The sequence below is a fragment of the Dermacentor albipictus genome, chromosome 5 (assembly GCF_038994185.2).
Source record: "Dermacentor albipictus isolate Rhodes 1998 colony chromosome 5, USDA_Dalb.pri_finalv2, whole genome shotgun sequence".
Lineage (NCBI taxonomy): Eukaryota > Metazoa > Arthropoda > Arachnida > Ixodida > Ixodidae > Dermacentor > Dermacentor albipictus.
Genome location: NC_091825.1, coordinates 110,086,680 through 110,113,421, shown reverse-complemented (window position 1 = coordinate 110,113,421; position 26,742 = coordinate 110,086,680). Strand labels below are relative to the sequence as shown.

The 26,742-nt window shown below is 48.0% G+C and overlaps 1 protein-coding gene and 1 non-coding gene across 3 annotated transcripts; one reads left to right on the top strand and one right to left on the bottom strand.

The window, feature by feature from the left end:
• The first annotated feature begins 6,412 nt into the window (after positions 1 to 6,412).
• Positions 6,413 to 24,200, top strand: LOC135920215 (uncharacterized). Of its 2 annotated transcripts, XM_065454379.2 has the most exons (4): positions 6,413 to 6,561; positions 10,567 to 10,799; positions 14,602 to 16,446; positions 20,397 to 24,200. In XM_065454379.2, the coding sequence occupies exons 2-4, from the start codon at positions 10,788 to 10,790 to the stop codon at positions 20,619 to 20,621; spliced, it is 2,082 nt and encodes a 693-aa protein (XP_065310451.2). In that variant the 5' UTR covers positions 6,413 to 6,561; positions 10,567 to 10,787; the 3' UTR covers positions 20,622 to 24,200. The 2 variants fall into 2 exon arrangements, with proteins under 2 accessions (XP_065310451.2, XP_065310452.2); XM_065454380.2 differs by lacking the exon at positions 10,567 to 10,799.
• Positions 19,216 to 19,398, bottom strand: LOC135920247 (U2 spliceosomal RNA). The gene has a single exon (XR_010570200.2). It is a non-coding gene; the product is annotated as a U2 spliceosomal RNA (small nuclear RNA).
• Positions 24,201 to 26,742: the final 2,542 nt, after the last annotated feature.

Here is a 26,742-nt window from a genome sequence, read left to right as displayed (position 1 = left end):
AAACAAGAAAAATGCACACCGTAACGCGTTGTTACTCGCAACAATAGTGAAAGGCGTTCGCACAATTCACATGTCCTTAAGAACTTGAGCAAAGCCCTTAAGGCGTTGAGTGCCGAAACCCGTCTGGACCAGTGTCCTAGAACTTTCTCTTCTGTGAAGGGGCGATTGTCCAGTTTTTCCCAACGAGGCAAAGCTGAGCACGAAACAAATGCTTGATTCGGAGGCTATTTGAGCTGCCCTACAACTTTGTAATTGATATGTTTGCGATTCAAGCAATATTCAAGAAGTTAACTAATGAAAAACAATTAATCAATTAATTAATACTTCGCGATGAAATAAATACTGGCTGTAAGTACACGGGACCATGCCTACTATGCAGTCAGTGCGATTTGACTATGCAGTCAATGCGATGTTAACTTGGACACCCAGTACTTAGTACGATGCGTGTCAAGTCGTTAGAAGTGAAAATAACAAACGCCTAAAAGTCAGCGGAACCAATTTATTAAGACGATATAACTTTTCCGCTCCCCGAACGACATAGTGAAACTTCGCAGAACAGTATAACAGTGACGAAGAAATAATACGATGTGGGAGAAAACGTAAAAAATTCAGATAATTAAGCGTCAGGAGTTCAAGTGCAAGTGCAACAAAATTTGGGTCGCGCAAAAAGTTTCTTATTTTAGATAGTGTCAAGATATCTACCAGCCGGGAAGCAGGTAATTCTTAGTGATCTTGAAATGTATGGAATTATTCGGGGAAAACTCAGGGAATTTGTGGTTCTGTAAGGAAAAATTTGCTGTAATTTTATTGAAAGGGAACGAAAGTCGCGTTAACACTGGCTCGAATAACGGAGGGGAATCGTAACGAATTATCCTTGACGCCAGGTCGTCGGCTGGAGGAGTTGCCAGTGTACAGTCAACAATCGACTTTCCGGACGCCCGATAATTCGGACGGCTTCACGGCACCACCAATTACCCCATAGATTCTATGTATAAGAACGTCTGAAATTTCGGACGCAAGAACCCTTTGCCATCCGCTTTTCCGGACGTTTTGTCGTCACCGCAGGTCCGAAACGGCATTACTCAGAGCCACCACCGCCGCCATTTTCATTATCTTGCCGCCTCGAACAGGCGCTCTCGCACGCAGATCCGCTGGCAGCCGTAGCCGTCACTGCGGCGAGGCTAGACACAGCTGCTTCCATGTTCACTATTAAGCTCCTTGCCGTTAGGTGCCGTGTTTTTCATTGGAAGAATTCGACGCTCTCAGCAACGGCACCGACACCGCTTTTGTGGTCCTCGCGATTGTCTTCGAAGCTCGGAAAGCACGACGCGTTGCATTATGGTGGTTTTTAAAGTCTGCTTCTCCTCAATACGAAAATGTTACGCAGTCAAGCATACGCGGAAGTATTGTGGTCAAGCATAACAAGCATGGGCAGGGGCAATTGTCACGGGACACAGTATGTATTCCTTAATTATAAACGCGTGCACCCGCCATTTTCTGTCACAGTACGAGTATCGATATGCCTAATGAGTGTACTGGCAGGCATTTAGAGCTTTTCGAATGTGCCTGTAATGCTTTAAGCCCTTACGGCACTAGAAAACATGCATTCGTTTTTTCAAACTGCCCGATTTTTCGGATGTTTAGCCATGAAAACATCCGAAAAATCGGGCAGCTCGAAAAATCGGACGTTGTCTGCACAACAGGCTAAGAGGATGCTTCAAATGCTCCGTGGGGCGAACGCGCGACGTAAGGAGGACGAGAACACAAAGGACCTACGCATTGAAGAATGATCGGGAAAGGAAGTGTGCCTTCGCTTCTTTGAAGGAGCTTGAGCTCAAAAAACAGTGTTGGCTGACGCCGAGATGCAAGTGTCCCTAATCCAAACCAAAATAAACTTCTTAAAGCAGTGAAATGCAACACTGAGGTGTTGTGCGCGGGCTGACAGTATTTCAGCACAGTTGAGATTGATTTACCAGCTGTTGATGCAGAATCTCACTTGTGACAAAGTTCCGGCCTCGTACCAGTTATCTTTCTATCAGTTGATATAAAGAGCTAATATTCGAAAATATTTGCTTCTGTATCCATCTCCACTTTTTATTTGTATTTGAGAATGTTTGACTCGAGTTGAAACCTTTTTTTTCTGATATTTTATTTGCTTTGCATTTTACTAACCCCTCCCTTCTGTTTTCTTTTTGAAGAAAATAAACGCTACTCCCTGCTATACAGACTGGGTTAAGTCGTTCTTTTAACATGCCTACTAAAGTGTGACAGCATCGGGTGACATGGTGTCAGCCCATCTTGACGTAAAACAAAGCACTGTGTCACTCAGGGAAAACCTTGAACTCTCAGTGAATTTGGAACTATCAACTAGGTAGACACCCTGAGTGTAGGAGGTATACAGCAATACGAGTGGATGGCGAAAATAGTGGCATGTTTTTGATACCGATACTATAAGTATGCGCCGCTATTAAATCTCCCGAAAATGACGCGCAACCCAGATCGTTGGGAAAACGCATGGCTGCTTGGCATGACTTCCCAGATTAGGCGGCGTCCGGCCATGGTGAACTGAAACTTTCGGAGTCTTCGGCCACCTCACGTGTGGCTCTCAATTCCTGGCATTTCACAGCAGGCTGACGTGTCATCACTAGCTTTGAAGCGGCTGTCTATTTTTCTCATAAACGAGTCTTATGTTTCATATCACATATCACACAGATGGTTCTACCAGTTCCAACTGTTCTATCGGAGCTGCAATTGTCCCATCGAGGTCCGTCTCTATACAGCTAATGTTTTCGCATGTTATGACTTCTGCAGTGCCCAGCGGAACTTGCGGCTCTCCAAGGTGCGGCCGATTATGTGATCAACAACCACCTAATCGGCAGGCAATATTTTGTGATTCCAAGGCCGCCTTGCAAACGCTACACTTTTCCTTGCGTTGTGGAACTCCTGAGCAGATGGTATATAAAATTAGACCTACGCATCACCAAGCTTTTGACATATGGCCGTGTAATATCATATTTCACTGGCTGCCGAACCACCGAGGAATTACCGGAAACGACAGGGCAGATGAAATAGTACGTTCGGTTCACCAATGTCAGTAGCCGTACAAATACCGTTGTCGAGAACCGATCGCCATCATCATCATCAGCCTATTTTATGACCAGCTGCTGTACGAAGGCATCTCCCTGCGACCTCCAATTACCCATACCTTGCGCTAGTTGATTGCAACTTACGCCTGCAAATCTCCTAATTTCATCGTTACACCTAGTTTTCTGCTGTCCTCGACTGCGCTTCCCTTCCCTTGGCACCTACTTATTAACTCTAATAGTCCACCGGTTGGTTACCATCTCTATACGCATTACATGGCCTGCCCAGCTCCACGTTTAACGCGTCGACCATCGTTTTCGCAAAAATCATTTCGAACCGCGCATAGCCAACCACGAAGGTCCTCCTTGTAGCGCAAGGAAGTTACTTAACTAACTGAATTTAAACTAACCCTTCGCATCCCCAACACGCTCCCAAGCCCCCGTATTTCTTAAAGATTTCATTTTTCTCTTTCTTTTTCTTTCACCCCCCCCCCCCTTTGTTGTGTCTTGGTACGGCCCTTTTTTCTGCTTCTATTTCTTTTCTTTCCTCCCCGCGTGCCCACTCTCACGCTCTTGTCCCTTCGTCTTGAGAATGAGGCTCACAGACGTCGGACGGCAGCGCCTGTTCCCTCTTGTAATCTCTCTCTTTAAAACCAGCCGCCAGCGACAACACCCGCACGTGACGTCACTGCACTAACCCTTTAAAACTAACACGCCGAGGATGACGAGGCCGCCTTTGACGAAGATAGGTCCACCTATCGAAACGTTGGCCAGCCTGTCTGAGGTACTTCAACCCTGGTTTAAAAAAGTTTATACCACAGTGAATTTCTCAAAGATACTTAATAAAAATCATAAGGTACGGCTTACACACAACCAACAGATATGATAGCTTTGGACTATAGTTTGAATATACGCGAACACACATTTCTGTTAGGCGAAAACTCAAAACACAAACCGCTTTTGCAGCGCCTCTGCCATTCATAGAGCAGTCATGGCCTCTAAGATTTGCGAGCATAAATCTCAAAGGCCATGAAGCGGTGCGCCCGGTTCCTTGCAACACCTCCAGATGGTGCTCGGCTCCGCAGCACTGCGGCCCACGCAAGAGGCCGCGTTTCTACCAGAAAGCTCGCCTTCGTTCATAGCGTTCGCCGCCAGCGTTTCCCGGTAGACGTTACGGTTAGGTAAGCTGCAGTTACCAGGAAGCGTGAGAAGCAGTCAGGGATATTCGAATGCTGTCACGTTCCACTCTTAACGGCGAAGCTTAAGCGTCCTCCAAATTCTTTTTTAGCTTAATGTCGACTAGAATATCGGATATCCCCGTTTGCTCTCTGATACACATCGCTCTCTTCCGTTCTCTTGACGTTACGCCAAACATTTACGCCTAATGTTTCGCTTAACGTTACGCCTAACAAGAAATTGATACGATCGGATCCGTTAAATGCATAAGGTACAAGGTAGATAGATAAGTCTTGAGAAAACGAAAAAAAAGTAGGATTATGGAGATGCATACCAAAATGCTAGAATGAAAAACATATACCATATACCTGATAAACCCAAGCAGACTAGATGACTATGCGTCACCGCCCATGGAACTACCGGTCGCCGCGAGTGCGTCGCCCGAGCCTTGAGCGTGTGTGCTCGCATGAGTGCGCATGCGCGTTGTCGTCATCAAGCGCGCGCAGGCGCGAAAGCGGCGCGCCTACCTTACCGCAGCTAGAGTTACTCTATGTGCTACCAAAGGTACCTTTGGTAGCATATACAGTAACTCTAGCTGCAGCCAGAACGCGTCGGAGACTAGCGGAGACTATGTGAGGCTATCGCAACGGCAGCAGGTTCTTTATTGCATGGGCAGCATGCCGCCGCCTCGCAAGAGAGAATCAACGTAAGCGCGCTGCAGGGTTGCGCGTGTTCAAAGAGCCAGAGAGTGCCGACGAGCTTCAAAGCTCATCTCGCCCAAGTACGTGCCAGCCACACCAAGAAGACGGCCGAAGCTCGCGAGAAATGCGCGAATCGCATCCTTGAAGAAAAGAGCCCTGCGAAGACGCGGACTAAAAGAGGAACATGTACGACGGACAAGGCGCTATACTTCCAACTAAATGTTTTTTGGAAGAAACAAGATTTTAAATAGATACGACCTGGAATGGCCCATCGTGACATCACGACCTCCCTATCTCATTAGGAAAGCTATCTCTTTTTCGGTAAGCGTCACTGAAGGGCAGCTAATGCACGTGCCCTCGACCTTTGCAATGCAGAAACGTTCTAATATCTCCCGTTCTAGTCTATCTCTAGACCGTGCCAGAAACCTGGCGTCACGAAGATACGGACGGCAATTGTGACGTTTACAGTGTTCTGCCTCGGCGCTCTTTTCTTCAAGTATGCAAAACCAACTCGCCCACATCAAGCTACTGCTACAAGGTAAATGTACCTGGTAGCGAAGCTTCCATAGGAGCCCATACGTTCAAAACATGGCAGTCCATCGGCGGTCCATGGGGCTTAGCGCCATCTGTATGTGGTGGGAACACTTCCGGCGGAAGAAAAAATAATGTGACGCCATGTCCGTTAAAAGCAGAAGTGACGTCATTTTGTTTTCGAAGGCGCGAAATTTGTTTTGTTGTTTTTCCTTTGGAGCTATATATTCAAATGCCCTGCCATTCGACTGGATGGGCGTTTCGAGCTTTCAGCGTAGAAAGCGATGCAGGAAAAGGCCAGCCGTACGGTTGTCGAAATCGCATCCCTGCACAGAACATACTTTCTTTGGAGGCGGACGAAAGCTTTAGCTGTAGAGTGCTGATCCTATTGTTGGATTCCAAGCCCGACGGCCAGCGCGGTCGCACGAAAACAACTACACAATTATCTGGCGGTCGTAGCTCACTACATTTGACTGAACAGATTAAGAAGCAATGAAGCTACCCACGTCACCAAATTCAGACAAACTTTGACAAGCAAGAAAGCACAAACTTTGAGGGGGGCGTATTTCAACAGGTGATACGAGTGCGCCTTTCTGCCCATTTCAAGACGTGCGTTGCATTGCGAGTGATAGTGGCGTCAACGCCCCCTGTAGCGATGGGCGCTTAAAAGAAATGCATTTATTAATAATAATAAAATTAAACTTGTATTTTCTTAACTCGTCAAGAATGTATAGGATTGTCTAGGAATTTTATTTTTGTTGAATGAATCTAACTGTGTCTCGTTTGAATTAAAAACGCGTTTTTCTTTCCCAATGTTTGTTCCCTCCAAACATAGTCGCGCTTCAATCGCTGCTCCCATAACCCCCCATGCTGATGTCGGTGACAATCTGTACTGAACCGCTTTTCGCCCGAAGCTTCGCGACCTATTTGGATCGACCTTGACTGCTACTTCAGTGAATCGTATCGTAGCCGCCAGTAGCAGCAGGGCGTCGAGCGGCGTTCGGTGACCTTGGAGCGGAAGAGAGTCGCCGAACACAAGCGCACGACTGCCGAGATTTCGGAGGAATACGGTGAGCGACTCCTGCGTTGCAGAGCGACGTAATTTCGCGTGAAATATGACACGATTAGGATACGAAATAAGTGAATAATGAAAATGAGACAGAAATACACACGTAATCAGCATTTATTGATCGATTCATTTCAACCGCGCATTTACGTCGACCTTGTCTGCTTTAGCGCCGACACTTGATTGACCCTTTCTTTTCTGCCAACTAACAGCCCATTTGTTAATCTTCAAGTTGTTGCCTGCCATACCTACGAAATCGCGGGAAGCTCGACAAATAATTGGTCGGCCAATTCCAACACATATGTGCGCTCATAGGAAAACAAAATAAAATTAACAGTCACTTTAGCATACGCTATAGAGGATGAAGGCAAAAGCCTGCGCGCTCACGAGACCTTAATTAAATTACTTGACATTCTCATTCTAATGTGTTGCTATATTTCCTACTACTTTTTTTCTTACGTTATTTATTACTTAATTAAATTTATCTTAATCAGCTGTGTCTTAATTAAAACCAAAGGTATAGTGTGTTTGACTCCCTCCAAAGGTCGTGGATTCGTATGCATTAATTATTTATATCTTAATTAACTGTGTCTTAATTAACTGTGCCGCAATTAACACCAAAGATCGAGGGTTCGGCGCCTAATTTTGGTGCCATTTAATTTTGGTGCCACAACGCAGTACGGGCAATTTTTCAACCCTTGAGCCATGCATCTAAGGCTTTCGCCTTAAAGGAAAGCGTAAAAATGTCATACAACACGTTGTAGTTTCGTGCTACAATCGGGTCGATTACAATTTTCTCTTTCACTCAGAGAAAGAAGCCTGTAGACAAAGAATGTAGAAGAAGAGATCATTTTACACGAACAGTCAGTTCAATTTTTCGAGGTGTGACCAACCTCAGCCGTGGGTCTCTGGCATGTGAAACGAACATGAACAGATTAGATAAATACTACAAAGTAGACAAATTAGACAAAATTATGTACAAATACGCGACTTGTGAGCCCTAACATTGTCACGAACTCGTGCACGCACGAGATCAAGACAAGTGTCAGAAAGTTGCCCCACACACTTTATAAGTGACTACAACATTCCATTTAACGTAAGTCTCGCGAAAAAAAAAAAGGAGGGGGGGAATAGAAAGAATGCCGTGTGACTCTCAGCCGAAGTCGGACGGCTCGTCAGCGACGTGCAAGCCTTCGCCTTTCACGACCGCTTCGTTGTTCTGAAGGACTTGCGGGAGATCATTCTTCGCGAGCGCTTATTGAGCAAGATATGATGATTGTTGACAAAGTATTATTTTTTCTTTAATAATTCAAATGCAACCCGCGGACCTCCCAGAGGCGCTTTACACGGAATCACAATCGGCCGGTTGTGCATCGTCATTGTGCACATGCAAGACAACGATGGCTTGCGCAATCCTCTGAACCCACCCGGGACCAGCTGTTGGCTGAGGGTCAACGTGCAGCGCCGGTTACAACCCGCCACCCACCAACTCCAACGTCCTCGGTTCGGTGCTGCGGTGGACTCCTCAGTACGCTGTGGAGGTGCGAGGATGTTCTGAGCGCGCGAGCACAACAAAGCGCGCGTTGTCGCGTGACATTTATGGCTTCGATAACGCGTTTCGCGCCTCGTGCTCGATGTTGACGCCTCTCAGCGGCAGCTGCCATGGTGACACGCTGTACAAAGATGACGCCACCACTTCTCCTGCGTCATAAAAGCCGCTGCGCCCGGGGTTGCGTTGCCACCTGCGGCGATTCACGCGCAAACGCGAACGAGCTCTGGGAAGCACGTTTCGAAGCTCGCTGTTCTCTCCGCTCTTCCTTCCTGCCCACTTCCCCTCCCCACTTCCCCTCCCCCTCTCTTCTTTTTTTCTGTGTACGCCTCCTAAGCATGCCGGACAATAACACTTCATGAGCATACTAATCTCTCGGAGTGGACGTGTTGCTGTACCGCACATGCTTACTCCTGTCTGCTGTACGGTCACTTAAACCTAAGGAGTTAGTCTCCACCCTATTCTGTATATATTCCGGGTAATGTAAAAAAGAACACCCAGTATATTTTCGTTGTACGCCATTTTTCATTACTACCTGTTGCCAATGGTCGTGATATGGGGAAAGCAAGGCCCGTCGAGCTCCTCAGCTTTATCCGTGGTTTCCTTGTATACTGTAGATGTATTATACATAAGTATAGTATTGCAGCATTGTATTGTAATGTTTAATCTCAATATTTTAGGTACGCAAAAAAAGGTGACATCTATGCTTGTTTGCTTCATCGTTAGTATTAGGCGCGCAAAACAAATGCAATTGGGATTGTCCGTAAGCTAACGCATTCGGCCAATGTAATTGTGATATGCTGCGCGTAATTGTTAATTAGGACTGGTGTCGTAATCTTGTCGTTTTTTGATTATACATGTAGAACAAATTCGTAAAACACTCTTAGTAAAACCGCAGTCGTTTTTTTTTTTTCGTAAGGATTCCTGGCAAGATCTCTATTTTATCTTTTCCATCTCTCTAGCGTGCCGTTATTTCTCGTATGCACCTTTATTCACTTGAGCATTTCGGAACCTATCCGATATCACACCGTCACCTATATTTAGACAAATTAAACGATCAAGAGCGCGCACCAGTATCGTGATTTGCACATGTATGTGTAAACATCAACGATTCTTGTTTTCGTTCATTCACAATAATGTAGGCGCGCATACTTCAAAGCGCCTTAAATACCTGCAGGCACCAGCAGTTTTTGTATTCTGCTTTCGAAATTGTGGTGCTTTTGTTTCTCATTTTCGCACTACGGCACCACAGCGATTATGAAAATCTCATACGCAGGAATGTATACCTGCCCAAGCCCCAAGCAGTCGCAACAGTTTTTGTACTTTCGAAAATCTGAGAAAATGGTAGTTTGCTCGACCATCGGTAAACGCAAGAAGCAACCAACAAATTAGCATTGGTGCGACGCTTTGGCAGTGACCCGTGTTTCTGTAGTAGTGCGGTTTTGAATGAAACATTCCTTTTGAATAATAAAGGTAATTGTGTTGCAGCGTTCGCGTTGAGCTTATATACCTGGTCTGTTGAAACTACCTGGTCGCATCAAGATGAGCAATGACTTTTTGTAATACTTATTATTACGACTAAAGACGGAGGTGAAATTATTATGCAGTTAGGTTTCAACCGTTCCAAAGGGTTCTTTACGTGCAGTTGTAGTAAAAAAAAAACGCGGATATTGAGGCGACGTGCGGAGCTTCTGCGCGCGACTCGCCGATGTTCCACAAAAAGACGCGGGAATCGCTTCACTATATTTGACACGTACGACGCGTTCACGCAAAATTTAAAACCTAAAAGCCTACTTTAAAGTGCTCAGCCTCGAGCACCGTGCACGTTCGCTTATGCGTGACGTGACAGGCGTTATCCTTCGAGCATGACGCCGGACACATGTCGAATGAGAAGGTTCTATTCCCTATAGCTCAAACACTGCAGAGAGCGAAAGGAAGAAGTTGAGCTTTGGTGCTCTCTCTGACTGGCAGCCAAAGTGACGTTGACGGACCAACTTCCATTTGATTACTTCGCATTTATAAACGGAAAAAACACACAGCCACGTGCGCTTGCTTCCATTTCGTTCTGCTTTTTCTCTACGTTCTTTTTTTTTTTCCCCCATACTTGAGAAAGTGGAGAAGCAGTGCGATATAGTTACTTATGTATAAACAATCGCAGTAAAATCCGTCTCGCAGCTTCGAGTAAAGTTTCCGTTTGCCTCCTCCTGTTTTCTCTCATCGTGCATACGCTTACGAAGGTGTTCCTGTCTCGAATGTACCAAGGGGGAAGAAAGTGTCACCGGTGCGTCCTCGCCCCCTTCCAAAACTCGCCTTCCTTGGGGCGACAACCGCGCTGACCCGAATCCGGTCGGCCCGTGTGTCTACTGAGCTCGTCGTCAAAACGGCCGCCAATCGCGGCGACCGCTCTCCGAAGAACCACCACTCTCCTCCCCCCCTCCCCCCTCCTCTTCCTTCCTCCAGCAAAGCGGAGGACCTCGGCGGAGCCGGGCGACGACCAGCTACTAGTTGGGCTTCTCTCTCGCGGACCTCGTCATTCGCCGCATGCGGTCCGAGCCGGAGAGGACGTCCCGTGCCCGTCGCCGCTTATAAGAGTCGCACGCACCGATACCGCGTCTTTTTGACATCCGCGGTACTGCCTTCCTGGCCAGCTCAGAACAGAGGAGCGACGAGCGTGCGACAACATGTGCCGACAGGTAGGGCCCGTCGACACTTGTCTCGTGAAATGGCCGTATAGTTTCTCGGGTCATCTTGATCTCGCGCCTTGTACCGCGATGAATTTTTGCGTATATTTGTTTGTTGCTCTTGCGTGTTTCTCGCTGACGAATGTGCGGGCCTTCAGCACTACGCCGGTTATAATAACCTGAAGGTATGAGCTTCCATGTTTCGTGCAACGTCATGCTTCGTTGTGACTGAGGCAGAGATAGCGACCTCTAGGTTGCATTTGACCCGCAGGTGGTGAGAACGTCTCCAATGCTGTTGCATCTCGCAATTCGACTCAACTGCAGAAACTGCAGATAAAAGAACGCAGATAACTTCTTGTTTGTTTTAATCACATTCTCTCTTATACTTGGCTTCGATGTACGGATTCGAGAAGCGCCTCTTTACAAAAGGCGCCAGCGTTTTTTCTTGTTTATTTTTTATAGGCTATAACGCGTGAATTGCACTTTCTCCTCGTTGTATGTTATAACGGCTGCCAGGCCTACAGCATTTGTTTGCTGTAGCTTACTCCACCAAGATGGTGTGGCCTCTTACGTATCTTGCATCGTACACACTAAGGCTTCGTCGTCGCTTGTATCTGTCATTGTCTGAACAGATAGCTGAGGCCGATGCTTTAACCGCGGACTGCAGGGTACAATTTGTGGCCTTTTTCATATTGGTGCACTCTTAACACTACCCTTGAATTTCAGAACAAATTGCCGCTGTTTCGACCTTCTGTACATAAACATTGTGCTGTTTCGGCGCGGGAAACAAAGGAAATATCTATGAACGGTGTGCCCACCTTCGTGTCTACAATAATACCTGTGCTTATATTTCCAAGAAAGCTGCATCTTCTGGACTGACGCTGTCGGTGAGGGCTGTTCTATGGTATCGAATAGCGTAATACCTTTAACATAGTCAAACATATCCGCACAATTATTAGGTCACAAATAGTTAGTTCTTTGAACAACTACATATAACCATACGCGTGATATAGAGTTCAAATTTAACTGTTCCTCTCCCGCCTGTTTCACTGTGGACTGGTTTTCACAAGCGCGATAAACGATATACTGAGTCTCGACTCGCACTTTGGTTGCCTTAACATTGTCACGTGATGATAACGTGTGAACAGACGGCATTTCAGGGATCTGGGCTGAAGGGTCGTTAGCACTTTCAAAACTCTGCACCATACAGGCCTTGCTCAGACCTTAAGCAGTATACGGGCATCACATGGATCGTGGCTGTGAGTATAGGTCCATCGATTATGCACTTGTAGTGCCTCTGTTCGTTGTCCTCATCACGCGGGATAGGCCTCTTCAGCCTATCCTTCTGTGTGCCAACGCAGAGCAAACGGGCTGGAGCAGTGTAACATAGAGTGACCTCTCTTCTCTTTTCCCGTTGATACATGTGTCCTCCCTGTTCGAACAAAGAGAGGAGTCATATCTCGAATAGGTAAGTGTACCGGCGCGTGCATATCTATCGAGCAACGGAGTAGTTAGGTTAGGTTAGGTTAGGTTAAATTGTGGCAACGATTGCCAGGCATTTCAGCGCATCCTGCTTTCACAGGTTCACAGAACAGCGGACAGGAACACCCGCCTTTCTCAAAATTCAACGAAAGAGGAACTGCTACTGAAAGCAAGGGGAATTGAGAGAGCGAAAAAAAAAAACGCTATGGGAAGTCTACCGGAATTTTAATTTTTGGCGTCACTACACGCTTCGCTGTTTCCCTGCTGGATGCATGTGAACGCTGGCGAGGCCAACCGTTAATTTGACGCGGCTTCTGACGGCGCCAGGTGCCGCGCGCCCATGCCGCGCTCGGAATAGCAGCGCAACGTTCACACGGGACACCTTGCGAAATCTCGCTTCACTGCCCACGGCTCAGTGCGCTTGTGGCCTGGTCGAGGCGCACATCGGTTGAGTCGAGAGGAAAGACTGACTGCGGTGGTGGCTCGAGCGCGGGAGAGGGGATGAGGCTTTGCACTGGGGGACCTCCCGGCCTGCTCCTTCCTCGTTCTTACACGTCTGCTTCTCTTTAGGAGCTAGCACGGCGCGCCGGTGCCTTGCAAATGTGGTTAGCCCCCGACACATCGCCGTTGCCCTTTCCGTGTTTACCTGAGAGTGGTTGCTTCAGGTGACGGATGAAGGAAAGTGGGACGTCCTGTTAGTTAGGAAGGCCACACCTAGTTCAAGCGTACGCCTTCTCCAGCACGCTGCTTATTTTCGTCCGGTACAGATGTCAATTTTAAACGTACGTGAAACGGTGGCACGAGAGCATAAGAAGAAGGACGCGACCTGGGACACATGAGTATGTCTGTATAGTGCTCGCGTCACAACTCACACTTGCGTGACGTTACCAGGCGCTTTCGAGTGAGGGCACAAGTAAGATACGTCTCTGCGCGGTCCTTTTTTTTTCTTTTTTTTTTCGGACGTCGCTGCTCTGAGACTGCTGAGGAGCCATGCGGAACTTCCCGTTTCTGCTTTTCATGCCGCTGTTTCGGAGGCAGTTTCACTTCCTTTGGACCGAATACATGAATACGATACCCGTGTCAAGCACTTACCCATGTGCTTATGGCATACAGTGTCAGGATAGGCATCAATTTTCCTAAAACTGTGGCTGGTGTGAATGCGGACGCAGCTGAGCATGTATTACACGCTCGAGCAACGTTACAAATTCCTCGTTAGTGACCCGCGTGTAATTTTTGGTCACGGGACAGGAACATACAGGAAACAGCGCTCCGTAGAAGCGAACGCAAAGAAAATGGCCGTGCTATCGCGATAGCCTTCTCGACGAGTATGCTTGGAACAGAGGTCATAGAATTATAGTTCGAGAGCTTATGTGAGGTGTTTGCGTACACATTTCGAGTTTAGTTTCCGTGCTTTTAACATAGACTTCATTGCAAAGGTTCGGTGGTGTTGACGTAGTACGCACCATTAGGTCATAACCACTCTTTGGCTGATGAGCTCAAACAGGCACGCTACGTGTCCACCGTGGCATGGGCACACTGCGATAAAGGCTCGTGTAACCCGCATCGCTGAGCAAGGTTTCCATTGAGTCTGACACCTTAGACCACTCGGCCATCCTGACATTGACTGCAATAAAGGCTGTGTTTACGTTGAAAGAACCTACGGTGCGGGTACTCGATCAACCGCTGCAGTCGTAAGCACTAAGTGCGATATGGCGGTCACAAACATTCACAAAAGATTAATTAAGTGGTCGTTTATTTAGTCCTCAGTGTTCAGGTTTATTTCTCATGGTTCGGCAAAATTCAAAGCGTACTCTGATGGCACGTCATAAGTGTGTGCAGTGCTCATGGTACTTCCGAGCAAATTTAAAATATCTTTGCTGTGAAATTGGTGATTTTTGGCAGTCTTCAAACGCACTTGTTTCGATGCTTAGCTCGTGATTCATACCCGTATGAGCTGTAAGAGAAAAAGAAAGGCATAAAGGTTAACTAAGACAACACCCAGTCTGTCACCCTGGAATGACGGAAGAATAAGAGGGAGAAAATATGAAAGGTATTGGAAAGGCAATTGGTTTATTGCATATTGTTTATTGAAGCGACCTTAGTATTTTGATTTTATCTCTAGATATTTCTCATTGCTTTGTGCCGCAGACAAACGAGCTTGTTGTGTCATGGATACGGAAAGCCATACGTTCAAACATAGTTACAAGTACGACGAAAAGGACGTTCTACTTGTGTCAGTGTTCGCACGCCTCGCTCTTCCTATACGTGGAATCCCTACCAAGCTTCTCAACTTTCACTTGTTCTAAGCTTGTTGAATCTGCTTGTCACGCAGGTCTCTTGGACGCTATGGGCGCTTTTGGCAGCAATGCTGCTGCTGCAGCCAGACGCCTGCGCTGGGTCTCGCCAGTCTGAATCTATACTGCGGGCAATGACGGCAGCTGCAAAGCCCACCAAGGACTACAGCTTCAGCATGGACGATGTGTACGCTTCTCCGGCGACCATGGAGAAATACATGAACTCGTACAGTTTCCCAGGACCGGTGGACTACGTGTCCGCCGCCACTATGCCTTCGGACGGTGGAGCATTTGAGTTTTACCCGACGCTTACGTCGGGTTCCGTCTTCGATAACTTCGCCTTCAGTCCAACGATCAAACACGACGAACTGGCTGCGTACCAAGAGCCAACGGGCCACGTAGCCAAGCATTCTAGTCGGAACAAGGGCAAGAAAGTTTGGAGGCTCAAGGAGGACGACGTCGACGAGTTTGGAGATGAAGGAACGCGACACGCGACCATCAAAAACGGCGGAAAACGCGAAGAGTGGAGACGGCCGGACGCCAAGCGGAACTCGGAAGAGTCCCGCTCCGTCGAAGAGGAAGGGGCGGCGGCGGTGGCTGGCCGCAGAAGGAGACCGAACGGAAGTTCCGGGTCGTATTTCAGGGGCGTTCCCGAACAGGACGAGGACAGTTCCGAGGAAGAAGGTGGAGGGGACATGCCTCGAGAAGACGAGAGGACCGAGACGTCGCCAACGACGTCCCTCAGTGACCGCGACGAGATCGCTTACTCTCGAAGCAACAGCAGGCATCCTTTCGTTCGCGTGAAGGACAGCGGAGCACTCACCAGCGAGGAGGCTTCGTCATCCGAAGGAGGGCGTAGGGGGGCTGCGACGCCTCTGCGAAACTACGAGACCGGGCCTAGGAACAACGTCAACGGAGATGGGCGAGGTTCTACTACGACGACGACTGCAAATCAGAGGTTCGAGAACGGACGAAGAAGAAACGTCGGCAATGGTGGCTACGGAAACAGTGGCGAGCTACCTTCGTTCGCTGCCGAAACCAGCGGCAGTAGAACCGAGGGAGCCCCCGGGGTTCGCGGAGGAAACGGCAACGACGACGTCAGGGATGTCAGGTACAACTCTTACAACGGCAACGGTAACGGCATCGACAGCGCTGTGCGGTTGGTGAGCGGCGCTGCGCTACGTGACGCCTTCGCTGCGACACTCACGACGACGACCGAAAGGCCCGAAGTTGGCAACGGACTGATACTGTTGAACGGCAACGGTCGGCTCGGTGGACCACAAGAGCCAGCTCGGGACACGTCTACCTCCGGCGGACGTGCAGCGAAATCGAGGCGAAGGCCACCTCTCGCCTACACGCCGGGAAGCATGGAGTACGCGTCAGAGCAGGACGACGAAGGGAGCAGCTCCAGGGAGCAGCAGGAGACGACGACGAACGGTTACAGCACGACTACGACCATGGAACCAATCAGGTATTCCTCCGAGGAAGAGACAGCGCCACCGCGAGAGGAAAGTAGGTACTCCGCCGAAGACAGGCTTCACGCGATGATGAGGCCGACGCAGACTGCGACCAGGATGAAGAGGCCGGTGTCCTCTGAACTAAGAGCCGCTGCAGCCGCGACGCCTTTGACCAACGGCAGAGCTCCTACGACAGTGAATGGACAACGAAGCGTCAACAACGGCAGGAAGCGCGGTGGAGGAGGGTACGCCGCGCCCGAACCACTGGCCGCGCTTCCTCCGGCGTCTTCGCTCGTCCTCCTGGCTCAAGACCCGACGCCTTCTCTGGACCAGAAGGCCGCGGCCACGGCGACGAGGGGTGCCGACCAGAGGGCGGCGGCAACGACTGGTGGCGGCGGGAGACCCAGGACGCTCTTCCATCAGCAGGTGAGACAAAGTAACATCAGATGAGAAAAATGCGCAATTATAATTTATAAAATCTCATTGTTAACATGATGAGCTTAACATTCCAACACACTTTCAGATAATAAATAAAACCTGGAATCAAGATAAAATACATAGCTGCAATTTCGATGTATACGCAATTAAAGTCGGACACAAACTCCGTACCACACTCGTAGCGTACTCGGGCGTGACAAGACCTGACGCAGCTTCGTGTAGAGCTAAAAAGATGAATTAAAGCTATCGAGCTCACCTTCCAAACTCTCTTAACGCTCAAAGAGCCTCTGGAGACCCACCATCCCACTGCGTAACATAACTGTTGCAGTGACATTAGTTCTTTTGACCAAGGCTGTAAATATGCTGTGTATTTCTTTATTTTTCTTTTTTTAACGATGAAGACCGAATACACTCTGCTTCAAATACATGCGCAGCTCGTAAATCTGTGCATTTCTTTGGCAGCGCAAGAGCTCTTGATGCGGTATCGTATTCTGGAATGGGATGATATCATTAATCGAAGGGGTGATATCATTACATCATACACTTCGCTGTCCTGTGTAGGGAAGTGGATCCCATTTCACAACGCATTTCTCTTCTAAGCTCATATTAGTCCATACGTTGTACCTCTGTTACTCCAACAAACGGTTGGCACGGCCATTCTCATAAGCGTTCTTATTATTGAAATCATCTATAAACGAATTCTCCAAATACCGTTGTGACTATCTCTGTTGCTTTTTGTTTGTCTATGATCATCGTGCCCTTACCGAATGAAAGCAGCTATCGATCTTATTTTCACACACACACATGTACTTTCGTTCAGACACGATTACAGCTTGCAAGTGTTTTCTTTAACAAAATAGTCTGCTGACTTCTCATGTTCACAAGGTATATGCTATGCAGTTAAGCGTTGCATTTCCGTGTCAATTAGGTAGTGAACAGCAGAAGCAGGAATCGAGCGGGGGCTTTCAATCTTTGCACTTAATTCCCCGGGTAACCCTATACTACCAAAAATTTTTGCACTAAACAACCCGCAATATTCTCTTATAATCACCGTTGTCACGACTCATGACCGTTGTCTGTCGCTAACCTCATGTAAGTCTTGTCAGCTGCTGTGGCTGGACGTAGTTTAGTGAAGGTCGCAGTTAAAGTAATTCGCGTGCACATTTTGACTGGCAAAGTGAATCGATGACTACGGCAGAATTAGAAATGCTTTTTCACAGACGGACGAATTTGCCCAGCGAAACAATTTATTAAGGTATAATGTGCGCATTGCTCCAAAATTGTAAAGGTCAAGGTAAACAGAGATGGTTCTTCATCTTTCGTGTTAATGGCTAGGAGGCTGGTACCAGCTCCGTATTGACAACCTATTGTTCTTCTCCTCAGGACACCACTCCCATTTAAATGCACGCTGGTTTCCTGAAACTGGATAGTAGATAAATAAGTGAACGCAAGTCTGCGGCAGCAGGACTTCTACAACTGGGCCCTAGCACGTTTACGCAGCATTAGTGCACATCGTAAAGTTGGCCTGTGGTCGAGCTCCAGCGAGCAGTTCTTTCGTGTCGATACGAACATACCAGAATTCACTATTTAGGAAAAAGCTCGCACGTTTACCTGTGTTGGTGTACCCTTGGTATCGCACTGCTTTTCTGTTACTCGTGTGATGTTCCAAACTTTTATACAGATATATGTACATGGGCTTGGTATCGCTAACATGCCATTAAGGTACCGATTAAAGGTGGAAACACACATGGCCTAGTGATCATGCACTTTAGGTCCTGCTTAATGCATCACATCACGTGTTCCTAGATATTCAGTCCCGAAGGTCTCCGGAGTGGTATGTTCGCACACGGCTGTATCAGCTATAACTATATATGGCTGACTATTAGTCACGTTTGGTTCACACTTTGGTTCTCAAAGCTGTTCTCAAAATATATATGTTCGAGTGCCTAATCTCATGATACTGTTGCCGTGGTTTCGAACGAAGTAAGACGCAAGGATACGGCTTGTTACAGCGGCAAACTGATGAACGTTTTCGACCAGAGGCACGCTGTTCATCGTCGACTCTGAGACGCTATACGCTTGGACGGTCAAGCGCTGCGTTCTTTGCATTGCGGCGTGCGGTCTTGCGTCGAAACGCAATCATCCGTGCGGTTTGTCGTCACCGCGGACAACGTCTCGCTTCGGCGTTTGTGTATTCGTGAGGGGAATAAACTCTCTGTCTTTCACAAGACCCTTTGTACACAGTGTAGTGAGACGCTTACGGAAACAACGCACTGTTGAACCTCTATAGGCCCGTGTTTCGCAGAAGTGCAGCCTTCTTTCCGCGAACGGTCTTCGGCATTGTGCTAAGTACCAGGAAAATCCGGCCATTCGGTCAAATCAGTGTTTTCTTCCGGTTCTTTATCTTTCACGAGCCGTAGCCCTAACTATAAGATGTAGAATAACGTAAATATCACTCATTTTGGTGTTTGTCGCCGCAGCTCTTCTGTGTTATCAGTTGCCAAATATATTATTTTTTCTTTCCTGGCAATCGACAGGCACCTCGCACCTTGCAGCGGTGAGCTTTTCATTAATTTATTTGTTACGGTATTGAAAATGTTGACAAGAAATTTATCGTCGGCGCTTCAACAACGTTAAATTTTTTGCACGAATGAATAGCTGGCATGACAGAGGCGAGTAATAGCCATCAGACGTCCCTGTCTTTTAAAGCGAAGCTGTACATGGCTAGTTTTCAGCGGACCGATGTCCGTAGACCACAAACCGTGAAGCGATCCCGAAGGTAGTGCAATACCGGACCGACTCGCAGCGGAGGTGAAGCAGGCTTCAAGCACTCCGCCACCTTGCAAAAATAAGTTTAATATCTCGGGTCCAAATAACATAACCCGTATCAGATAATGAGCTGATAAAAACCAATACTACACTTTGACCCGCGTCGGTCATGTCTACGTTCGCATCGCCCTCTCTTTGTCGGCGTTCCAAGCGCTTGCGTATCTCCTTTCCTTTCCTTCCGCTCTCCCTTGGTGACGGTCCCGTCGCACACGCGCATGTATATAAAAATCACGGTAAATGAGTCCGTACCTATGTTCAAAGTTCTGTGTCACCTCTGTGTCGTATGCTAAACAGCTTCGCTGGTCATCCACCTTAGCAGAGTGGAATGGCTCATGACATTTTGTTTTTATGTTGTATTCCCTTTGGCTGCAAATAACTATCAGCACGCGACATACGATAAATCCTCCGCTCTCGGTTTCACTGTACCGCACACTTTCGAAAACTGCAGTGGTGTGCGTGACACATCTGTCCACTTGCTCATCTTTTTCTGTTACTTCTGTTGATAATACTTTTATTCTGTCCTTTTTCTGCCTTCTTTATTTTAGAATTCACATGCTCACTTTGTGCCTTTACGTCCTGTCGTCTGAATCAAGAGATTTAAATAACTAGGAGACAGCGCAATATCAAAGACTTTCTTTACATAATGTTCGGTACGCGCAAATTGGTGAACATTGGTCACAGATTATCGAAACAGGACGCGTTTTATCTTTTTATTGATTTCTTCACAAGTACACGGTGGCCAGTTTATTTGTAAAATCTATGCACCGGACAGATCTACACAGTTTACAGGCCTGTTCTTCGCGCCATTAACTTATTGTCTGCTTGTCCGAACCGACGATTACGTGCACGCATTCTCCAATAGTGGACAGAAATACCGAGCGTACGCTTGGGCGAATCGGTTGTGCGTATCTGGAAGGTCAACAGCGCATAACAGACGAGAAAGAGTTCTACCCCAACTCGGTAGTTGTGATGTCGCTCTCTCCTGTCCTTGCGCATTATGCGCCGTTTCCTTTACCTGTATACGTTCTCAGAATAGACGCTTTGATTTTAGCCCAGCGCCATTTGACGTGACATTGATTGCAGTCGCTCTCCTTCCTCTGGAAACGCAGGGATTCCAGGGACCGTACTCGTACCGCTTCGGCTTCGACACGGCCGACCCTTACAACCCGCAAACTCGCTACGAGGAGAAGGACGCCGACGGCCGCGTCCGAGGGTCCTACAGTTACCTGGACCCCAAGGGCCGCCTACAAGTGGTGCGCTATGAAGCAGACTCAAAGGGAGGCTTCAGGGTCAAAGGGAGCTTCGGACAGTTCCCAGGGGACAAGAAACCCTAGTCTTCTACTGCCGTCTGCGATACATAGATACTACATCGGCGCATTCTCAAATTAGCCACGCTGGTATACGGGAGTGCCGTGTTCGACGACTTCCCTGAGAAGATCTAGCGCGGCATGAAACGATGTGCCATCAGCTGCTCGAGCTAAGATGAGCCCTTCTTTTCGGAACTCTTTCAGTCCTGTATCACAAGACTGGTAAGGGCTGCATTCTTCGTTCTTTTGGTCGTGCCACTGGCTTCCGAGAGCCGGGAAGCTGTTTGTACGGTGCACAGTGCTCGATGCCGGTACTGTCAGCATGACTTATTGCGATAAACAAGAGAAGAGAACACAATGTAGCCGTGTGGCCAATTCCCCGCCGAGGATGTATGGGGTTTTCTTGAAGACAATGCAATGTTGTGCAGTAGCTATCCCAGGTTTATGACCAAAAGCCAACATGCAAGGGGAGAGGGCATGGCGAACCATACATGTTTCCTACCAGGGGCCTCCTTTTCCTGCTGCACATATCATCGTAGCAAGTCATGCTGACAAAATCGGCTGATATGCACCAGCTATCCCAGTAATGTTCTACAGTGTTTCTTTGCAAGCGATACTGTACTAAACACAACTACTATACATTGGCGCCTTTGCTTTGTGTTAGGATTTGAGTGATTTGAGTCAGGAGAAAAGAAATTGTTATTTTGGTTTTGTGTGTATCCAAAATCGAAAGTGAAAACAGTTCAAATTGCTTCGTCCCGACACTGCATTTACATCCAATTTATGCGAGAAAGATTCGCTTTCACTTATGCTGGGCACATATGTTTCTATGTGGTCGACAGTCGGGCAGGTCTAACTTCTCAGAGTCAAGAGCATTTTTATTGCTGTTCAAGGCTCACCAGGAGCAAATATAATATTCGAATCAGTGCTAGCTCTGCATCTTGCATCTCATGATATATTTTTACCCTTGGTAACCACAGGCTAGGCAGCATGTTTTGCACATCCCCGAGCCAAACTTTCCTCGTGGCCGGATTGAAAGCCAAACAAAAAAAGGGAAGAAGCGCCAGTATGTGGTATACCGTTCAACCACACAGTACCGTGCACAAAGTGATGCGCGACGGAAGAGCTAGCCCAAGCTGCACACAACCTGTGCTTAACTCGCATTTTTCGCTCGCAGAGCAGATATTTCCCGTCGGGCAGTTTTCATCGACGAAATGTAGCGCTTGCTCCAGAATTTTTTTTATAAATGATGACGAGCAATCGCAAGCATGGAACTCCCCGCCTGCAGATAGTTTGGCTGGATTGCTAGGAATTGCAGCGATAACTTGCCTATTCGAAGTTTATACTAAGAGTGCGAAACACGTCTACGAGTCATCGTAAAGTTGTCATTTACAAATTTACAAGCAGAGTTTGATAGGAACTCTTCAATCATATAAGCAATTTTCAAGGAAGATAAGCTGCAACAACATAGGTGATGCAGCGCGTGTGCCACGAAACTTGCATGCGTGATCGAGGAGTTCCTATCAAACTCTGCTTGTAGACATCAAATTCACGACGTCCTGCAGACGTGTTTTAAAGGAGATAAAAAAGAACGTCTGAGGCATAAATAAAAAATCGTGGTAAAGTAAGCTGCCGTAGGAAATCCAGGCTAGAGTTCCAGGTTAGACAGCGGCTATCTCACGGACTCCCAGACACGGGAACGCCTGAAACCGGGCGGCATGCTATTCCAAGCCAGTGTGAAAGGCAAGTCAGTCAGCGCCAGGGAAACGTTACCCACAAGTTTAATATCATCACGCACCAGTTCACCTTTTACGTTATACTACTCTTCACTGCACATCATTCCCTCTCATCCCAGGTGTAAGGTGGAGGTCATCGCGAGTTCGGTCACCAATCATGGTCAGCATCATTGTGAGACTTATCTAAGCACTGATACGTATCTGCAAGCACTTACGCCTACTTTATAGAGGAAGTTTTTACTTATAGATAGAACGCAGAATATTTATGTATTCGACTGTCTGATCAAATCAGGCAAAATATGTGCTAGTAGGCAACCATGACTGAGCTGATTATGGAGCAAACGTGTGTACTTGCTAGAAGGAAACAAGGGATAACACATGGCCTCTTTTGGGCAAGGAAACCACAGTGGCCTTAAGAGCAGCTCCGATAGGCCATGAGGCTCGCTAGCGATAAGAGCGAATCAGACCACTGTAGCACGGAATATTCTCACTACGAAGACCACACTTTCGAGCTTTATATTTTCATTAAGAAAGAAAAGCAAGCACATGAAGAAAGAAAATGAAGAGAAAGAAGTCGCGCACACGTCGCACGGCCGCTTCGGTCGCGATCGAGTGTGAACCGGTTTGTCGCACGTTAGACTTACTTCCTCCTATTCTCCTTGCCACGAGCTTTACGAGTATTCTAGCTCGTTTTAGGGCTCCTTTGGGCTCGTGTTACCCAGCTTGACTCACGTCAACGTGTCGGTGTCTGTACTACGTGTGTGTCCTTGTGGGTTCGATATTCAGCTACATTGTGATAGGCTGAGAAAGAACCAATGTAACTGTACGTAGACTTAATTTGCAAACGAGGTAGTCTGCTATGTTTGCAACATGTAATGTGGTGAATTATACATTATTACCTGTAACGATATGTAACCTACTACGCGATACATACCGTGATATATATCGAGGTCTGGTTAATGAGTCAGTCAGAAAAACTGTGTTGCTGTGTTGCCTCCACGTAAAACGTTAGTTTCGGCTGATTGGTGTTCACACGTGCTGAAACATTCATAGCAAGGAGTTGGAGAAAACGAAGACCAGAAAAAAACGAGGGAAAGAAGTGCACGCACAGCACTGCCGTTATGCTACCATTTAATTTCATGTTTTTTTTTCTCTTTATTTCGACTCGACCAGGTTTTCTTTATATGTTTCCTCAGTTTCTTTTGATGTTGTTAATGCCTGATCATGTTGTTTTCAGTTGGCTTCCTCGTTGTATATGTATTCTTTACACTTTGGGATTCGCACTACAATGCAACATGTACGAATGCGAAAGCAAGCAAACATATAGTGCGAACGACGCTTTTATCTTCGTTCATGTCTCTGTGCAAACGTTGTGACACATACGGTCTACACGTTCCATCTTTCTCGTGATTTCTTCATTGCTTGCGTTTTTACTAGTGCTTCACATCTATCGACGTGTTCATACGCCTAGCAAAACACTCGTCATTAATTCTTTGTGCGCGTATACGTGGTGTGTTCTCTCCCGCAATCCAGATTTGTGAAATGTCTTCAGAAGTTTCCCGTTTACGCTGCCGGTGGAATTAGCTGGTTGCGATGGAGAAGTCTCCGGTAAGGTCTGATCATCAGAACAAGGGTTTTCCATTGTACACTAGCTCGTGACTCATTAAACGATAACTGGCTTTGATGTTGTCCTTGTAGTACGCATATTTTTGCCCACACTGTTTGGACGCAGCATGTTAAATAAATGCGCGTGTTTCTGTGCCACGGACTCTTGTCTTTGTCTCTTCAGTTCTGCCTTGTACGACGTCGTAAGGGTCGTTATTAACAATAAACACAGTGGAGGCGTGGTGGTCTGCAGCGATACTGTCATTAGCGAACCAAAGCCATAGAAATGGCTTTAGAAGTTCAAGAGGTTGCATTAAAATTAATGGTTTACAAAACACGGCCACCAAGTAGACCTGACATTCTGGCGTGAGAATTTGCGAAGCAGGGCGAAATGAGTTAGGACTACCTTTATAACTGTGCGCGCGCACAATACGGCAGCACCCCCGGAAATTCACTTGCGAATATACCCACGCTCTCAATATTCATGACTTCAGACACGACATACGTGACGAAACGTTCACGTACATCGTCTCTTCACAGCGGTGCTTCCAGCCAGCGCTCACGATCGGCAACGGCAGGAACGCAAAGCGAAGGTGTAACACGTCGTGCAAATAATTTAGAAACAGTACATGCTATCATCATCATAATAATCATAATCATCATCGTCGTCGTCGTCATCATATTTTTATGTTAGGATAGGATAGGGATAACTTTAATGAGGTGCCGGCAAACGACGATTTAACGTGTCGTGACGCTGGCCAAGCGTCGACCCGGGGTTATACCCTACTCTGCACTAGCCCACTTGGGCCCGTTTGTAGTGGGTCATGAGGCTTGTGCTTTTCGAGCGCACCCCGGGCCTGCTGGACGGCCCATAGTTGCGATTCCTTGTCTGCAGACTGCAGTGCACCTTGAAGTTCTGGCGGGTAAGTCCTGGAGGTAGCTGCCGTCGGGAACCTGGCACAGTCCCACATGATATGCCATTGGTCCGCCGGACCCGCTGCACAAACACCGCACAGCCCACTCGGATAGAGCTCTGGGTGAAGCACGTGCAGCATTGCGGGGGCGAGGAGTGACGCGGTCTGTATTTGTCTTAGGACTACGGCCTCCTCCCGACTGAGTGCCGGGTGGGGCGGCGGCTTTGTCCGTCGAGCCAAGCGGTAACACTTGGTTACTTCGGCATAACTTGTCAATCTGTCCTTGGTTTCGAACCACCGCACGGAACGGTCACTCTCGGGGGCACGGAAAGTAAGCGCTCGTGCCGCCGAATGAGCCGTCTCGTTGTGGTTCGGTGAGGATGCACACTCGCCGGCATGCGCCGGGAACCACTTGATACGGACGGTGCTGCCGCGGTCTTGAAGTTGGAGCTTGCCGATGATGGCGGCCGCCGGCGCGCATATTCGCCCCTTGGCAAAGTTGCGCACGGCATTCCTCGAATCGCTGAGCACGGTGCGACACTCGGCCTCGGTGATCGCCAGAGCGATGGCAACCTCCTCGGCGTCTGTGGCGTTCGTGCACCGCACGCTCGCCGCCGTTGTCTTGGTGCCGGTAGCCGCCGCAACGACCACCGCCGCGAAGCCTTCCCGCTTGTATTCCGCGGCGTCCACATACCTGGCGTGCGGGTCTTGGGCGTGTTGTTCAGTGAGGGCCTTGGCCCGCGCCTGCCGCCGTTCTTGGTTGTATTCTGGGTGCATGTTCTTCGGGATGGGGTCCACGTAAATGTGGGCCCGCGCCTCATCTGCGATCTCGCACGGTTGCCGGCTGGGTGCTTGGGGGCTGTAACCCAGGGACGTCAGTATACTGCGACCCGTCTTGGTGATAGAGAGGCGCTCGAATTGCGCGCTGAGCTGCGCCTCGGCTATTTCTTCTAGGGTGTTATGGACGCCGAGCTGCAAGAGCCGAGCCGTACTCGTGGTCTCCATTAAACCCAGCGCCGCCTTGTAAGCCCGTCGGATCAGCGTGTTGATCTTGGTCCTGTCGGTGACGTGCCAGTTAAGGTAGGCCGCAACGTAGGCGATGTGACTGATCACGAACGACTGGACAAGGCGCACGAGACTGTCTTCACGCATGCCCGCCCGTCGTGCAGAGACTCGATGTATGAGCCGGATGGCGTCCATTGCCTTGGTGGTAAGCTTGTTGATGGTCTCGTCGTTGCGGCCGCTCTTGTTGAGCAGCAGGCCCAGGACCCTGATCTTGGGAACTTCGGGGATGCGTTGCCTCGATGCAGTCACAATTTTGATGTGATCACACTCGCGAAGAGGAGCGCGCTTCCGTCCCAGTCGAAGCGGTGTGAGGACGAACAGCTCGGATTTGGCGGGCGAGCACATGAGGCCTGTGCCATCAAGGTGCTGCTCGATGGCGGTAACCGCCGCTTGCAGCTGTTGCTCGATGCTGGCGTCGGTGCCGCCGGCCGCCCACAGGGTAATGTCGTCGGCGTAGATCGTATGCCGGACGCCGGTCCCCGCTACTGCCCTCGCTACCCCGATCATGACGAGGTTAAAGATTTTTATGTTCACTGCCTTTAAGTACGTGCTGTATACGTAAGCAATTTGTTATAAGCTCAATAAAGGTAGTAGGGAGTGTAAAAGTATAGCCACCGAATAAAGCAGGTTCTGAGTACTATACCAATTATCTTACGATGACGATGAAAGATAATTGGAACGTGACTTTTATTTAAAAATATCGAATGAAGTAAGCAACTTCTTTTGACTGCTTTGTTAGAAGAAAAGTACTGGTAGTATTTGGAACCGAGAAAAACATACGTGGCATAATTAAATAAAAATTAACAGAGGTTGACCTGAGATAGGTTT

Coding starts and splice junctions, on each gene's coding strand:
- LOC135920215 (XM_065454379.2), top strand. Junction 16,447..20,396: donor GGACGCTCTTCCATCAGCAG/GTGAGACAAAGT, acceptor CTGGAAACGCAG/GGATTCCAGGGACCGTACTC.